We start from the raw sequence: 19,124 nt of genomic DNA on the forward strand, positions 1-19,124 counted from the left end.
TTGATAATAGTGCCTTCCACTCTACGAAATAAACATGCAATATGACCAAGAAATCCGAATCTTTTTATATAAAAGTCTTTTGTAGATCACTCTAAGACTAGAGTCTACTTAGTTAAAAAAAACACAGCAATACGAGCGTGTAAAGTAAACTAAGTTTTATCATCTCAAATAAATGATTTATTTCCAGTTACTAGAGTAAAGAACACACACACTCACACACACACACACATAAACACACAAACACACGCGCGCGCGCACACACACACTCACTCACACAAGCACACTCTCTTTCTCTCTGTATCTGTTTGTCTGTGTCTCTCTCTCTTTCTCTCTCCCTCTTTCTCTCTCTCTCTCTCTCTCTCTTTCTCTCTCTCTCCCTCTCTCCAGAAGTTACACCCTTTAATAATTGTATATGATTGAATTTTATTTAACACTAACGAGTATGGCAAAATCATACTAACTGCAATCTACTACCTGACAATTAAATTTTGATTAGTAAGTTTTATTTGTAGCTGTGTGGAAAGACGTTTGCCTCCCCAGCACATGGTTCCGGATTCAGACCCACTCCGGTGTATCTTGAGAAAGTGTCTTCTACTATAGGCTTGGGCCGACCGACACATTATGGATGGGTTTCGCCATATCAAAAATGCAAATCGGTGACCGATGCTCGCTTTGTTTATGATATATTGCCGACTGGGCCGACTCTGGCTATCTCTCTGGAGACCAGGTGATGGCGAATGAAGATGAGCCAACCAACTCGAAACTGAGTCAGTGTGGCTGGTGATTCTTTGGTGTCCTAGAGAATACTAGGGGTTCGTTCCCCTCCTAGCAATATATGTGCATGTACAGGGTGCTGCACTGCAGTGATAACCAGCCGGTGGAAGACCTGTCTGGGGTTAAACTAGAAGTAACATGGAACAACTACTTTGATGTGGCGATTATCTTATTGTATGTGTATATATATATATATATATATACTTTAACGAGTAAAATAGTCAAAAGGAAGAGTAAGTACGGTTAGACAGCTTCTTAATGATCACTACAAATCTTTCGATACATATAGATCTACGTATATATAGAGGATTTAAATTAAAACTTAAAATTGAAATTAAGTTAAATTAAACTAAATTAGGTAACGATTTACCTATATAATAAGATCCATAAAGATCCATATATATATATAACGAAATAATAAAGAGTCACTTGAATAAGGCACTTCAGATGAGACACCAAGTCAGTCCGGTATTACCCGTACAGTTCGATGTAAGATGAATTAAAAGTAATACGGCCAGTGTTTGTGTGTGCGTGCGTGTTTGCGTGCATGCGTGCAGCATTCTACAATCGCCAGAAAAAAGCAAAGGAATTTTCTTTCTTGATGCTCCCAGTGGCATAGGTGAAACATTTGTAACATTGCTTCTCTCCAAGTTAAGGTAACAAAAAAGAACTGCAGTTGCTGTACCATTGCTGCACCATTGTCTGGCTTTGCTGCTACCGTTCTCGCAGGAGGACGAACAGCTCATTCTGCTTTAAATTAACACTAAATCTGGTCACAAATGGCAGTCCAATTTGTAACATAAGCAAAGATTCAGGTTCAGCACCTTATCATTTAGGATGAATGCACTATGTCATATAGAGGTACAATAGAAGCTCTTAGTAAGGCCTTATAGGGCATCAGAGGCAGCAATAAATCTATGGGAGGAGTTGCATGAGATTTATCAGGATACTTCAGACAGACATTACCAATCATTCCGAGATGAACAAGATCTGATGAAATAAACGCATGCATTGAGTCTTCACACCTACGGAAAAAAGTACTGAAATTCTCCTTCAATAGTAACGTGCGAGATTTATCACATGGGGACCAATGTGCAAAACAGTTTCAACCTGGCTCATCTAATTAGGAAATGGGAAAGTACCATTTGATGTGAATGGTGATATCAGTTTGGCCCATATTGCTATCATGGTAAATTGAAGAACAGGGTATTTCCAGACTTAAGTAATAATAATTCACATAAATGGCTGTGTGAAAGGGCAATTCTTGCTCAAATGGTGAGACAATAGCAAGGATTAACATGAATTAATGAATAAGATTCCAACAGTCATTAAGAAGTATAAATCAGTTGAATCAATCTTTATGAAAATCAATCTGTCCATTACCCAAACGAGTTCCTTAATTCTCTTGAGCCATCTGGAATTCATCCACATAAACATGTTTTGAAGGTAGGAGTCCCAATAATGCTTCTAAAAATTTTAGATCCTCTTAAATTATGCAATGGGACAAGGTGGATTGTCAAGACATCATCACCGAATGTAACAGAAGCTACCATTTGCATTTGATGTGACTCTGGGGAAGAGGTTAGGTTTTTATTCCAAGAATTCCGATCAAACCAACCATTTGCCATTTAAGGTACAATTCCCAGTGCGACTTTGCTTTGCAATGTCTAGTCTTTGGAATTTATTGGCTTGCTTTTCTCATGGTCAATTTTATGTTGGTTGCTCCAGGGTAGGTAGTTTGCAAGACTTATTTGTCTATGCTGCAAACCAGAAAACAAAGAATGTTGTTTATCCAAAAGCACTTACGTAGTTTCCATCAACATACGTGGTAGAATTTATCTCCTTTCATAAAAGTGGTAAATTTTGTATTTTCGTTTATGATTATTATTATTATTATTATTATTATTATTATTATTATTATTATTATTATTATTATTATTATTATTATTATTATTTTGTATTATGAATTCAAAATTGATTTCCCATTTAATGAATAAGTTATATCGCAATTGAAGAATAAATTGAATTTAGAATTACAATTTTCTATTCAACATATTTAGCTTTTTTCTTCCAATATATAAGGGAAAATTTCATTTCAGAGCAACACCGGGTGCTTCTGCTAGTATATATATATATGAATTTGATAAAAGTGTATATTTGATTAAATTAATTTATTTCACGATTTCGACAGAAGCAAAGCTAAATTTGACTACAGGGTTAAGAGCCATTACGTAATAAAATTATTTTCGTCTGACTCGACTCAGTAATGATTGTGCCAAGCTACCAATTATTCTTTAATGTATGCAACAATTTTGTTATTATGTAAAGTTGCGTTGAAATGTTTCTCTCTATTTGGGCAATAAATTATCTAATTCACCTTCGTTAAGTACAAAAGCAGTAAGGTTCTGCTGCTGCTTTTGTGAGTTAATAAAGAAAGTGCCCAATCACGCATATGCATAATTAATCACCGAATACATGCAGTTTCAATATGAATTTTTGTCGGAAAATAAACGAACGGATTAAAACACAATCACATTTTCAAAAGAAGAAACCTTGTGAAGTGTCCTTGAAGATAAACTCATATCTTCGAAATTGTTTTAGCATGTTACTATGAAAGATGAAACAACAATTTTAGTATTTTAGATAGAAAACCGTAGTAATTAATGACTCCAGATATGATACAAGCTCTCATGTCTAAAACGGGTATTACCAATTTAATAAACTTCAGCTTGATTAATTTAATGGATTTACCAACACCAGAAAAAATTAATGGTTTAGATGAAGTCGGTAGGATCGAAAAAGGAAGCATAGCGAGACATACCATGCACCACAAAATATTTTGCGCGATGAACTACGATTCTGCTTAGCTGCTATAACATTTATATATTTAATTTTCCTATGTTAGAAGCAATAACTATTATTATACTATGTATTTAATTCTAATGATACTCAGCTTCTCATAATAAGCATAATCTTATAGTAACTTTTTATTATAATTTAAATGGCTTTCTTTTCATCAAGATACCATTATATGAAAATGTATTTATCTTTCGAAATATTTTGTCCCCTTCCAACAAAAGCTATCAACATATTTTATCGATTTAGTCATCTAACATGTATTAAAAAATGATACCTTGCATTTATTTCCTTATCAATATATTATTTCTCATTATTTGCATAAATAACAATGTTATAAGGACAATTCTAAAAATCAAAAAATATTGCATAAATTGCTTTGAAATTAATTGAAAATTGTCTAAAAAGTTAACATCGTAGCAAATAGGCACGTGGTCGAATTCCGTAGCAAACCAGCTCATACGGGAAAGGTGCATGATTTTTGCGAGTAATTGCATGGATGGAAACAGTATTAAACAACGTCGCAGAGAGTACCACAAGGATCTGAAGGATACGGTCAGATCACACATTACTATTACGCTGCTTCTGCATGAGGATTTCGTCAAAGATACACACATTTTAAGAATGCTTACCTGCTTGAACGCAAATACAATAATAATCACGTAATCCAGTTGATCAAAACTATCAAACCTCAACAGGCGCATACATATGCACACACACACATACATCTGCATCCTACGTATGTAGAATAAATATATACACCGCCACCAACATGGTTCCTGGTGTAGCCCCATTGCAAGACACCTTGGGCGAGTGTCTTCTATATACTCCTTGTGAGTGGATTTGGTAGGCAGAAAATGAAAGCCAATAGTATATATATATTAGGTTGTCAAGAAGGTTCATGCGGTTTTTACCCTTTACATTCAGATGCATAAATCTCGGCTCAAACAAAACTTTATTAATTGAAATAAACACCATCAAAATCAACACACTTTCGCCAACGCAAAACAAGTCTATTTATGCCAGTAGCGTAAAACTCCTGCGTTCTGGTGGCAATGAAGTCCTTGAAGGCGTGTTTGACATCGTCTTGGTTTTGAAGCATTTCTCACGCAGGACGTTGTCGAGATGCTTGCAAAAGTGCTAGTCTGTAGGCGAGAGGTCTAGTGATTATGGCAGATGAGGCAGAGTTTTGTAGCCCAATTCATTCAACTTCTGCAGGGTAAGTTGTGCGACCTGCTGCCGAGTGGTGTCGTGGAGAAGAGTTGGTCTTTTCTATTGACCAATGCTAGCTGTTGTTGTCGGAGTCTCATATGCATTTCATCCATTTGTTGACAGTACTTCTCCGCAATTTCGCCTGGATCCAAAAAGCTGTGATGGATGAGACCGGCCGCAGACCACCTAACAGTCATCATGACCTTCTTTCGGTGTAACTTTGGCTTCGGGAAGTGTCGCGGAGATTCGTCGGCGTCTAACCACTGAGCTGAGTGTCGCCAGTTGTCGTAAAGAATCCACTTTTCATCGCAAGTCACAATCCGGTCGAGAAACGGGTCTTTCTTGTTGCGTAAAAGAAGGGAAGACGACACTTCAAAACGGCGTTTTTTTTTTGTCGTTCAATTCGTGCGGCACCAATTTCTCAAGTAATTTTGTTTTTCCAGTCTCTTTCAAGTACTTGGAAATTGTTTATACGTCACGTCTAATTCAGAAGCATGCTCTCGAACTGATGTGCGTGGAGTAGCTTCCAGTAAGGCTCTTAGTTGATCGTTGTCAACATCCGATGGCTGACCCATTACGCTTATCATCTTCAAGACTCTCGTCACCGCTACGAAATTTCTTGAACCACCATTGTGCTGTACGTTCATTAGTGGTTTCTGGGCCAAAAGCATCGTTGATATCGCGAGCTTTTTCATCGGCTTTTCGGCCTAGCTTAAACTGGAATAAGAAAATTGTGCAAATTTGCTATTTGTCCGTGTTGTATTCAACGTTCCGGAAAAATGGCCTAACTATTCAAAATGAAAAAGAGTAACACGATTAGATAGTGAAAAACCGGGCTTTAAAATGATATATGAAGTGAAAGTAATTTAACGAAAATTAATTTGAAAATACATCATTTAAAACCAAAATTAAAAATTCCGCAAGAACTTTCTTGACTACCTAATATATATATGTGTGTGTGTGTGTGTGTGTGTGTGTGTGTGTGCGCGTGTGTGTGTGTGTGTGTGTGTGCGTTCGTGTGTGTATGTGTGTGTGTGCGTGTGTGTGTGTGTGTGTGTGTGTGTGTGTGTGTGTGTGTGTCTGTCTGTCTGTCTCTGTGTTTGTCCGTCGAACATCGCTTCACAACCGATGCTGGTGCGTTTGCGTCCCCGTAACTTAGTGGTCTGTCAAAAGGGATTGATAGAATAAGTGGTAGACTTACAAAGAATAGGTCCGGGGTTCGATTTTCTGGACTAAAGGCGGTAGTTCAGCATCGCTTCAATCAAATGACTGAAACAAGTAAAATAATAAAAGAATATATATATATATATATATATATATATAGAGAGAGAGAGAGAGAGAGAGTTATTAATATTTCTAAGTCTCTCTAAAGGAGACTACGGCAGCGGTACTGGAAATTAATAGTTATCGCCAAGCCAACATGGCAGTCCCAAAATTAGGACGAAAGCTGCCGTGAATTAGCTCCAAGAAGCCATCGCCTCTAGCTAGCTATGTGACACACGAAACCTGTGTCCTTTATATATATATATATATATATATATATATATATATATATATATATATATATAGAGAGAGAGAGAGAGAGAGAGAGAGAGAGAGAGAAAGACAGAGAGACAGAGAGTTAGCGGTTGTAGTAACAGACTAACGGATCAAATATCCGTATGTAATATCAGTATCCGTTACATGTATTATCCCCGGGAAAAGGTGTGCAGGGACACCATATATATCGAGCGAAGGTGACAATAGCAGAAACAAAGTTTTATCAAGAACCAATGCAAATAATTAGAAAATGGAGAAAGAAAAACTGAGAAAAATTGAGTCTTTTTCCTTTTCCTCTTACTGCTTTTTCTTTTTCCTAAAGGATATTCAGCTGTGGTTTATATTTTTTAATCAGTATGTTTTCCTTATTTTAACGGGTTTGGGTTGAAGTGTTTCCAGTGCATTGACAGAGAGGGAAGATTTGGTATTTAGAGTTTATGTCTACAGAGCATTGGTCTACGTGCTTGCTTACGGGAATTTTCCGAGTGGTGGGGTCCCGGATTTGTTGCCTGTGCACCGTAAGTCTATTCCTCAAAGTTAAGCTAATTTGACCTATGTAGTCCCCACCACAACCTCCACCTTTGAGAACATAGAATAAGTTCTTCGAAGCACAAGTGAAGCCATATTTTATGGTAAAAGTTTGACCGGACTTAAATTTGTCAGTCGAGACCCCTTAGAGGAAGATGCAAGTTCCGCTGTTATGGCGGTTGCACTTTTTGCTTTGTGGGGTTGTACTTTTGGTGGGTAATTTGGCGCTGGTGTGTAATGTTTTAGGGATTGCCTTTGTCTCTTGCTTTTAATAATCCTATATGTTTCCAGTACCTTTTTCATTCGCGGGTCTTTCATAAGGAGGGGTGTGTTTTAGTGGATGATGTTGTATGCTTCCATGTTTCTTGTATTGTGTGTCGATACGTAGGATAGAGTTTTAAGTGTGTCATGGTGTTTTCTTGTATTCCGTAACTCTTAGATGTCTATCATTTTTGCACTTCTATTCCATTATTCAATTGACTGGTCGGGTATTTTCTATTCAGTAATGTGTTTTTAAGTTCTTGGAGTCGCTTTTCTCGGGTTTCGGGATTTGATGCAATCGTGCAAATTCTTCTCTCTAAGTTCAACGGTATAATTATTTTACTGCTATGAACATTTAAACTTACACCTGTCATCCTGCTATTGACTGCTATGAACATTCAAACTTACACCTGTCATCTTAATTCATAATGCTAAATTATCTGTTTTGAATATGTTAATTTGTCAACATTGAAACAATTTCCTTTGTCAACATTGAAACATTGTAATTTGTCAACATTGAAACTTTTAAAGATGTTTTTTCTAATTCATAATTTTAAACATTTATCATCGATAAACGTAGATGTTTTCTAATTTATAACTTTAAACCTTTACCATTGATAAACAAAGATATTTTTCTAATTCATAACTTTCAACTTTTACCATTGATAAACAAAATATATCGTTGAATCTAGTTTGGTATATATGTAAATAAATGTATTTTAAACATGTACGAGTTTTCGAAATTTAGGTGCATTTACAACAACACATTTTCCCATATACATATATATATATATATATATATATATATATATATATATATATATATATATATATATATATATATAGTTATTAATATTTCTAAGTCTCTCTAAAGGAGACTACGGCAGCGGTACTGGAAATTAATAGTTATCGCCAAGCCAACATGGCAGTCCCAAAATTAGGACGAAAGCTGCCGTGAATTAGCTCCAAGAAGCCATCGCCTCTAGCTAGCTATGTGACACACGAAACCTGTGTCCTTTATAACCTTCGAACAGGGGAGGTCAGCAGTGTCCCCCTGCTGGTTTGGCATCTGCAGACTAGTTTCAGGGTGTTGCCCCTTGTCAATGCAGAGCAGCCAATATACATGTATGTATGTATGTATTTATGTATGTATAGTATATATATTACCATATTTTCTACTTTAAGTCGAGTATTCTATTAGTCGTTACGTCAGGAATGGTACGCTCTATAGAAATTGCGACTTTGCGACGTACAATTATGAATGAGAATGTTCTAGTCAACATCAAATTGGCATTGTATTTCGACTGTTACTTGGCTATTTTATTTATTATGTTTTGAAAGTATGTTTATGGAAAAGGAATCTTAACAGAATGAAACTAGATACAAGCTTTCTCCAACACATTTCAATGAATCAGAATTTGCGGCGATACATTCTATTTTTTGCATCAGGCAAAAAATACAAATGGACTTGAACTGACAGTTCTGTAGAAGGAAATATTAAAGCAGGTGAATCTTAATACATTCATAAATGTAGCTCCCAAGCAGGTGTTAACTTAAATCTAAAGATCGCGGAAAAGAAACGCCTACTTTGATACAGAGCCCGATTTACATAGTCAGGATTATACCTGGAATTATTGGGTCACTGGGATATGTAACGAACTACCTAAGCACTAATCTTGAGAAATTACGCTTTTCAAAGAAAGGAGAAAGATGTTTCTAAGACTAAAAATTCAAGACATCACTGGAAATGTATAATCAGTAAAATTTACCAGAAGGTTACGTTTTAGTATATATGAGCATGTCTAGATATACAAGTATATGCATGAGAATATAAATAAAACAACGTATACAAATATGCACAAGTACTGACTACAAATATTGCACACATGCACACATATCTAAAACAAATACCCTGTTAATATTGGTAAAATTCCAATGAAGGTGCCTTTGATCTAAGTTAGAAACCGGCACTTTCTCTATTGGCAAGAAACCTTGGAATTAAATTGAATAATATCACCTATCTACACACGTACCTACCCACATACATACATACGTATATATAAATATATATATATATATATATATATATATATATATATATATATATATATATATATATATATATATATATATATATATATATATATATATACATATTAATATATATATATATATATATATCATATGACATATATAGGTAGGGAGACGCATAGATATATGCATACATATAAATATATACACACATTCAGTCTTAAAGACCCATTTACTGGTCGAATTTCTCACAAAGAATATAAGTTTTATAAATGTTGCATTTATAACAGTATTTATCTATGATTTCGATTTACAGTTTATCAGAATATTTCCTTGCAGATAATTTAAATTTTAATAATTAATATCTTCGTTACGGACTCAAAATATGCTAGAGTAATACATACATACATACATACATACATACATGCATACATACATACATACATACATACATACATGTATGCATGCATTCATACATACATACATACATACACACATTATACACGCACACACACACATATAAGTATGTATAAATATACATACAGACGCACACAAACACACACGCAGAACACACACACACACACACACGCAGAACACACACGCGCATACACGGACCTATATTGAGTGTATGTGTGTGTGTTTGAGTGTGTGCGTGTGAAACGAGAAAGAGAAATCCAGTGACAAAGGCAATGAGAAATAGAATGGTGTCAGGTGTATTAATATTTATATGAAAACTAATACATTTAAAGGTACAATATTTTTCTTTCTGATATTGACTACAATTTTTATATATTTTAGGTCTCTTCATTGCAGTCGTATATCCATCCATAAGAATCTTGTCAGCTCCTTTATTCTTCGATTTATCATTTTTGTAATTATATCAGAACCGTATATCATGAGGCAAAATACTTCCTACAGAAATGTGGTAAGTAAAATCTGAATCTTGAATTTTGTGTGGTGGGTTTGTGTTATTGATTCTTACTCGCATTCAAATGTCATTTATCGATGCAGAAAAATACTTCTTTGCATTTATAAAAAAAAAGTATCAACTACAAATCTACCCTAGCAAGCAACTCTTATTCAAAAACCGTTTTATAATTCACGGCATATGTTGAATATTAATTAAGCTCAGGTATAGTTAGAAATATTCAATTTTAAGCGTAGGAAATCTATAAACTGAAAAGCTTTATTGCTGGCACGCAACCATAATGCCTTCAGTCACTCATAGTCTTTATAGACAGTAAGACACAGAAACACTCAGAATATTATATTTGTATCTGAATTAAAGTGAATGATGCATATGTCGTCGGACAACGAGATCAGAGGTTGTGTGCCTAAACCTGGAGCTTATATATGAACATTGCACTTGGTAAGCTGATGGAGTAGTGCTGAAAATTTATCATTAGTAACTCACAAAATGCTCTATGCATTACATTATAGTAGTTTCTGCAACAATGGATTTCATATTTATCATCAAACATTCTTAACGCTGAAAATGATTTCGCATCAAATAGATGAAAACTATTTCGATTAGACTTCATTTCATTTAAGTACTTGTCTACTTACCATTGTCGCAACAGTTCAATACATCACAAGCAAAAAGGTAACGCACACTGAGATCCACATCTAAGGGATTCCTGAACATTCAGCAAAATAATAACATGAACATATCTCACTAAAGCTGATGTCATTAATGTCATAAAGGCAATGAATACAGAATTATAAATTGCAATATCAACAGGGAAGCCACTGTTTATTTTTAATACTAGGCCTTGTCACATTTCAATGTTCTTCTAGGTGAATCCGAATACATAGGTTAGAGAAGAATTGATGCATGTACTAGCGCACACAACAATCAACATTTCACTTCATGATGCTGGTGACAACGAAAACATAAGCGAAACTGTGATGACAAGGAAAAGTCGTCAATTCGTGTAACATCGAATCGAACATATTTTATCTCATGCATCTTTACTATATATTAGTCTATTTCAGTGTGATTAAAACTCCAAACACTTATTTACACTTACACAGATATACACACACACACGTGTGTGTGTGTGTGTGTGTGTGTGTGCGTGCGTGTGCGTGTGTGTGTGTGAGTGTGTGTGCACATATTCCTATATATATATAGAGTGAGAGCGAGAGAGAATATACATAAACACTACGTATATATACATGTGTGTGGGTCGGCGTGTGTGTAGCGTGGTGTGTGTGTCTGTGTACAGACATATATTTGCACATATCTATATATACATAGGATATACATAAACAATGCGTAAATACATATTTGTGTGTGTAAGTGTGTGTGTGTGCAAGTGTATAATGATACATATGTGTATTTGTGTGAGTGTGCGTGCATCTAATCATTGTATGGAATTAGCTGCTTGATTATGCAGCCATTATGTGTTACTTAGAAGTTAAGCAATACGAGCCTTAACAGGTCTACTTTGTGTTCTCTACTTTATCACTCGTGGGAAAATATCGAAGTCATTGTCGAAGAAACTCTGGATAGCAAGGAATATTAGACGGTGTCCTTGGATAATTTCAAGAAATGTATTGCCTAGTAATGAGAACAGATTCAAGATAAACTAATTCAAGAACGGGAGTGCCTTGAACTAAACTTTCTGAGATGAGCGCTAAACGAAGAAACGCGTACAGAGTGAAGGAAAATGCACAAAGCAAAGAAAGCATCCTGTATGCATTCGTCCATTTCCACGTCCCATTTCTGAGTTGTGATGTTATGCCGTGTACTTATTGTAATTGTAATGTGAGGGCTGGCCCTAGCTCTTGGATGAGTTCATTGCGAATGTTGTCCCGCTCATGTTTTGTTTGGGAGGGACAGGCGAAAGAATGGTGACGTCTTCTTTGACCTATCTCTCACGAACTTCTTTGTTTCATTTGAAAACGAAATTAAGTTGAAGGTGGAAGTGTCACTATTCAGTAATTTTATTAAAACTTAGATGAGTGTGGCGAGCGACGTCTGAGTAGAAACCGATATCAAATATGGCTCAATAGATTGAAGGAAATATCATGCCTATATATATACAGGCTGACTGTGGCTTTGTGGAATGTTCACGAGCAGACATCGCAGTTCTCATCTCGTGATTAAAAAAAAAAAGCTTTTCTCTTGATTATTTTTCTTTCTGATATTTTCTATTTCTACATGTTTTATATAATCGCATGATAAATCTTTCTCTTGTGACCTGTATGTTTTTGTTAGCCCTTGATGGCTAATTTAGAAGACTTTATTATTATTCACCTTCAATCAGAATTAGTCCTATTCGTGATAGGGTTTATGTAGGTAGCGGGTTAATACCCGTTACCTCAGATATCCACATAATCTTAATAGGCTTTTAAATGCTCAAAACACTTCTGCTGATCTTTCAGAAGGCAAACCTTTCATAAAAGCTCTACATGACATTTCATTCGAATCTCTTTCATCTATCTGTCTATAGCAAAATCACTGACACACCGGACATAATTCTTAGCGGCAATTTGTCGGTCTTCACGTTCTGAGTTCCAATTCCACATAGGTCGACCGTGCTTCTCATTCTTTCAGGGTTGAAGAAATAAATAGCAGTGAAGTGCTGAAGTCGGTGTAATCGACTGGTCTCTTTCCTTTCTACCATAGACTTTGTGCCTATGGTAGAAAGGATTATCATTATTATTATTGTTATTATTATTATTATTATTATTATTATTATTATTATTGTTATTATTATTATTATTATTATTATTATTATTATTATTATTATTATTATTACTATTATTATTATTACGGCAGTGGGCTATCAAATTCGCTAGGTTGTTTCTTACTTCCTTTCTAAGTGAATGTAATTGAATAACTCCTTCCCAATAAAAGTGCTTTCCTTGTGTCAATCATTATTAGTGTGGTGATCTGGTTGAATTGTTAACGCGTCGAATCAAATGCATTGCCTGTCTATGTTCTGATTTCGAATCACGCGGAGGCCAAATTTACTTCTCATAAATTTAGAATCGATAAAAATAGTGAACTACTCAAGTACTGGTTGTATGGTATTAGATGCACTTGAACATATATTAGAAGCAAGCATTATTATGTATTACGTAAGTACATTTTCTTATAATTATAACTCATAGAATAATGTTATTACTTTAGGGATAAATGGGATAAGTAGGCAGAATCGTTAGTCCACCGGTCAAATGCTTAGCTACATTTCGTCCAACTTAACGCTCTGAGTTTCAATGCCGCAGAGGTTGACTTTGCCTTTCATCGCTTAGAAGTCATCAAAATACCTACCAGTTGAGCACTGGGGTCGATGTAATCGACTACCTCTGTCCCCAAAAATTAAGGCCTTGTACAATATTAGAAACAATAATTATATATTTATGCATGTATTTTTGTTATGACTTTCAGTTTGTAGGATTATTGATAATTTATGAATACAGAGGACGTGCTGGCAAACTTGTTAGAACTTCGGGCATAATGTTTTGCCCCGCTTCTTCTAGCTTTAGTTTCTGAGTTCAAATTCTGCTGAGGTCGATTTTACCTTTTATCCTTTCTGGGCTGATTAAATAATTACCTGTTGAGCAAGGGGTCAATATCATTCAGTATCTCTCTCCACAAAACTTTCAGGCCTGGTACCTGTAACGGAGTATTAATTAGTGCATTGTTAAACAGTATAAAGTGCTACAAATTGACAACAGTTCTTTTATATCATATATTTACGCTAATCTACAAAATGGTATTTTTGGTATAATGCCATAGTGATAAATAAAAACGACATGAAATGTATATATGTCATTTATAATTTGGTCATATTGAAATTGTAAAGCAACTGTTCTGTGAAAATGTTCTGGGGATAATAAAAGAATTAATAAAACATAATTTGATATTACATCACTCATCGTTCTATATATACGAGTGTTTGACATTAAAGTGTACATCTAACAGAAATTTCAAAAGTTCATTTCTCTGAAGTTTATTGAGGTGATCTTTTTCTATTTGCAAAGATAAAAGACCAAAGCTGAATTTTATCTTCAGAATAATTGAATACTGACAATTAGCAATTATACATAATATGCACTTTTAAAGATTGATTTGTCAGGGGTCCTGGGAGTAATAATTGTTAATCATATGGTATCTAATGAGAAGCCCAGGCACTTTTAGGGGCTGGTTCTCTCAAACATCGAACACAAATTTCCTTTTCCTTCAATGTTCCCTATATATCCAGATTTGAAGATGATTCATGAGAAATTCTTTATAGTTCAAATGCAGCTAAAGGTTATTTGCTTAAATTAACAAGGGAAATCAACGACAGTGATAAGATAACTGAAATAAATTTAGTTGATGTTATTGATTCGTTGTGCGATTTAATTAGAAGGAAACATTATTATTCGCTGCGCGAATACATCAATTAGGTTTCACTTCTTCTGTGCAGTGTCTATGGTTCTATATATTCTACCACATCGTCATATCAGCCACAAGACTCTTTACAACTGAAATGTGGCTGAAGGTAACAGTGTATGTATTATAATAATCATGACAGCATTTCATAAATTACCTGGCTTTACTTATTTCATATATAGATTTTAAAAGAGTTTTCTGTTACCTTTTATATGCTGGATTGGAAAGTAATTAAGGGAATTCTGGCGAGTCGTAACAACGAATAAATTAATAAGCTGAGAGTTGATTCCAAGTATATGAAATTTTAAGTTGTAAATTTACATTGTCTACATTTATGCTTATTCAACCTATGCACACATGCACATACAGAGAAAACCACACATATGTGCATATAACTATACTTGTGTATTTATACAGTTATACAGTTATACATACATACACACATACATACATACATACATGCATACATACATACATTATACATATATATACGTATATATATATATATATATATATATATATATATATATATATATATATATATATATATAACATCGTTTCCAGTTGACTACGTAACACAAGCGTTCTGTGTCCTTAAGTTTTCAAACAGGGAGGATAAGCACCTCCATTGAGGTAGGAAACGTTCTGAGTTTGACCTCGCATTTTTGTGGAAAGATTGTTTGTTTTCATATATCCTACACAAGGCCATGAGTGAAAAATGAATCTTTTCAACCACGACTCTACCCCTTTTAATGGAATTGAAGTTTTCCCTTTTTAACAAATTTTCGAGCCATAACTATCTCGTTGTTGAGAATTTTTTTCACATTGGCTATGTTGGAAAACCTTTCAAACCCATCATTTACGTCCATATATCTTATATTGAATTTTATTACCTTCATTATGAGCGATCAGTCGTGTGAATGCATCCTGACTTAATTAAGCAGAAACACATCTCCGGTTAGAATTTGAAGAGAATAATACTTTCATACATAAGTTCTTAAAGGTATAGTTTTCCACTCTCCTGTATGGTGATACGTATATATATATATATATATATATATATATATATATATATATATATATATATATATATATATATATATATATAATGTATATATACATACACATAAATACATAATATGCACATACATATATACATATATATATGTATATATATATATATATATATATATATATATATATATATATATATATATATATATATATATATATATATATATTTATTAAGATAGATGTACATTTTTGCATACAGATACGTATAAACATATTTGTATAATGCTTTACATTTTTGTAGGACTGGTTGTGCAAATTGATGACGATTATTCTGCAGTACAGCGCACTGGCAAATATATTTTGGATGTTCGTCGAAGGTCTATTTCTGCATAATCGGATTGTAGTTTCAGTCTTTAATACAACAGCACCCTTTAAATTATTTTATTTCATTGGGTGGGGTAAGTATTCATAATATTTTCTCAATGAAGTAAAATATTCTGTTGTCCATATCAGAGGGTAACGCTGTATACCCTAATCCTGTAGCATGTGTTGATTGTGTTGCTGTTGATTAATGCCATATCAGTTCTGATCAAGTAGTCATATAGCCAAGACATTCATGTAGCGTCCGTTCCGTCTACGTTCTTAAGACTTAATGTTCTTTAGACTCTGATATTTGGTCCAGAATTTTATATCTAGTCATATGGATTATGCACGCAGAACATTATCGTTGGAGAGAATAATAATGGAACATTTTTATTTTAAAATTATACTTCTCAGCTCTTGGCCGAAAAACAATGAATACCGTATACCTCGTGTACTGCCATACAGATTGTAGAAATTTGATGGTTAGAAACATAAATAATTGAAGCAATTGTAAATTAGTAAAGTTTTGCAAAACAGTTGTGCTTTCTTTGAAGATAAATGTTAGGAATAAATGTTATTTTAGATCGTAAATTTGTTTCGTTTTGTCAGCATATTTATCAATACCAACTGGATCATATTCGTGGATATAACAGTTCTGAGTGAATCGAGCATTTCTGTATCAATGGCGGACTATCATGAACTCCTTAGATATCCAACATGTAATACATTTGTGTTGTGAAGTGTATTTTAGATAATAATAAAACTGTACTTCTGAACTTCTGAACTTCTGAAGGTTGTTGATTTGAAATACATGCGGCCCTTTGAAATAAATCTTACCACTGCCAACACCACAAGCAACAATTACAATGATAAAAATAACAATTAAATATCATTTGCATCTTTCAATGAACCAATCGATTCTGCTTTGATACATGCGCATCAATTCGCATAGATGCGTGCATGCGCAATCAAAAGGCAATAACGCTTAAAAGTGTGGGATATACACTTACAAATACACACGCACAGACACACGCACTCAGGCTCACACACACACACACACACACACACACACACACACACACACACACACAAGCTCTATATTTCTCTCCCCCACAAACACATAAACGCGCACATGTATAAACTAATGAATTATATTATCATCACATGCATTCATATACAAATTTCGTCGGCAAGCTTAACTGCTTCCGTGGTTATAGCATATATCTATTTCTATTATTGCCCACAGGGGGCTAATCATCACAGAGGAGACAAACAAGGACAGACAAAGGGTTTAAGTCGATTACATCGACCCCAGTGCGTAACTGGTACTTAATTTAATCGAACCCGGAGGATGAAAGGTAAAGTCGACCTCGGCGGAATTTGAACTCAGAACATAACGGCAAACGAAATACCGCTAAGCATTTCGCCTGGCGTGCTATCCATTCTGCTAGCTCGCCGCTCTGCGTGTATAGCATATATTGTTTTCATAATCTACTAATTTTGTCTGTGGACACACATAAAGTGCATTGTTTCATTGAAGCAGGTTTAGTACAACTAGAAACTGACCGGAACGATCACTCATTTTTCTAACAACGGAAAGATAAAGGCATTTTCATGAGGTCATTTAGCGGCTGCTCTACAACGTGGGTGAAAACGGAATGCTTATAATAAAATTTGCCGTGCATAATAAAAGTATACAAGTGTAAGCGCTATTTACTATGACGAATCAATAAAGACGTCTCACTTTGCTTTTAATTGTAGCTACAAATAGCAAGCACATGTCACTAAAATCTTAATACACCATCTTAAATAAATAAATGTGTGATATCCTAGTTAGTGTTCACAGCACATATTCGATTGTTTAGTTCTACACACATCATATATGAATGAAAAATTGAAATGGTTGTGTTTAAAACATCTTTCAGCTTAGGTTTGCTTAATTGGTTTTGAACTTCGTTTAAACCAAGATGATACCAAGTACCCTTGAAGGTAAATGTATCTCTACAGTTAATCGCTATAAAAATACAGAAAAGACAACTCAGCATCGTATTTGAGCTTAATTCCACTGAATCCATTATAAATCAACATACCTATACACTTATTCATCTGAACTTGCCCCTATCAACTTAGCTGCACTATCACATATTCACAAATTCATCTGCCTATATATCTATTTATCGGTCTATCTCGGCATCTTTGTATTTTACTTTCGTTCTTTCTACGTATCTGCCAAAAAAGTCTACCTTCCATGTCATGACATCTATCAATATGATTAAGCGGTAAAACCTACCTAAATAAACAAGAAAACTATATTTGCTTATTGTCTGCCAAAATATTCTGACCTGTTGAAAGACTTTTCTAATATACTAAAGTGTTGGTAAATGATCAAACACACGAGAAATGCTTTATAGCCACAACATTAATCGGTGTGTTCTTTCGTTTTACAACAAGTTAACGTGCAATTGAGGAGAGATTGGACCGCTATTTCAAGACGGTTATATGAGCGCCGTGAGTTGCATATTAGGAAGCATTCTGTGGGTTTCATATCTTCGCTAATTCAGTAAATCATGATCGAAAGGCTTTTCATGCGTAACTAACACCTCTGACTATTTAAAACTATATTGTGTAATGTGTCTCTCCATTTTTACGCAATAGACTGATTTGACAGATAGTTTGGCTGTTTCTAGTTTGAACAGCATGAATATTCCTTGGCTGCTTGTTGTTATGTTTGTTTTTTCTGCCAAATAATGCCAGCCACTTACTACTATCAAATGTTTAATACTTCTATCATTTTGTATTGTACTGTTAGGTTAGCGACAAGTCAACCTTTTTCAAAGTTACTTCTTAGGTTAATATATGTTTAGCCTACCAATTAGTATATTTGGCTCATAGTTATAAAGTCCTCGCCTCAAATCCTGCAATAGCCGGCGCGTTTGTGCCGTTTTGCAAGCCATATTTGCTACATTCCACTGTACTACAATGAATACCATCCAGATGCTGATAGAGCCCCGTTCAACCTCAGCCTATAACATCCTGGACGTTCTGCTGGATGAAAGGGCTTGTGTCCACTTGCGACTCCCGAAGCACCTAAAACAAACAGTAAAATTAGTCTGCATTCGCACGCTAGTGGCAGCTGGCCGTGAAATGCCCCAATATA

At 34.7% G+C, this 19,124-nt stretch overlaps 1 protein-coding gene across 1 annotated transcript in view; it reads left to right on the forward strand.

Annotated features, from left to right (window-relative positions):
- Positions 1–19,124, forward strand: part of LOC106874534 (corticotropin-releasing hormone receptor 2) — a 392,683-nt gene that overhangs the window by 293,817 nt on the left and 79,742 nt on the right. Inside the window, exons 6-7 of the mRNA XM_089353968.1 lie at positions 10,000–10,126; positions 15,906–16,062. Coding sequence (XP_089210094.1) covers positions 10,000–10,126; positions 15,906–16,062 — 284 coding nt within the window. The remainder of the gene's footprint in view (positions 1–9,999; positions 10,127–15,905; positions 16,063–19,124) is intronic.

This window comes from Octopus bimaculoides, chromosome 1, assembly GCF_046866305.1.
Source record: "Octopus bimaculoides isolate indiv1 chromosome 1, ASM4686630v1, whole genome shotgun sequence".
Taxonomy (NCBI): Eukaryota; Metazoa; Mollusca; class Cephalopoda; order Octopoda; family Octopodidae; genus Octopus; species Octopus bimaculoides.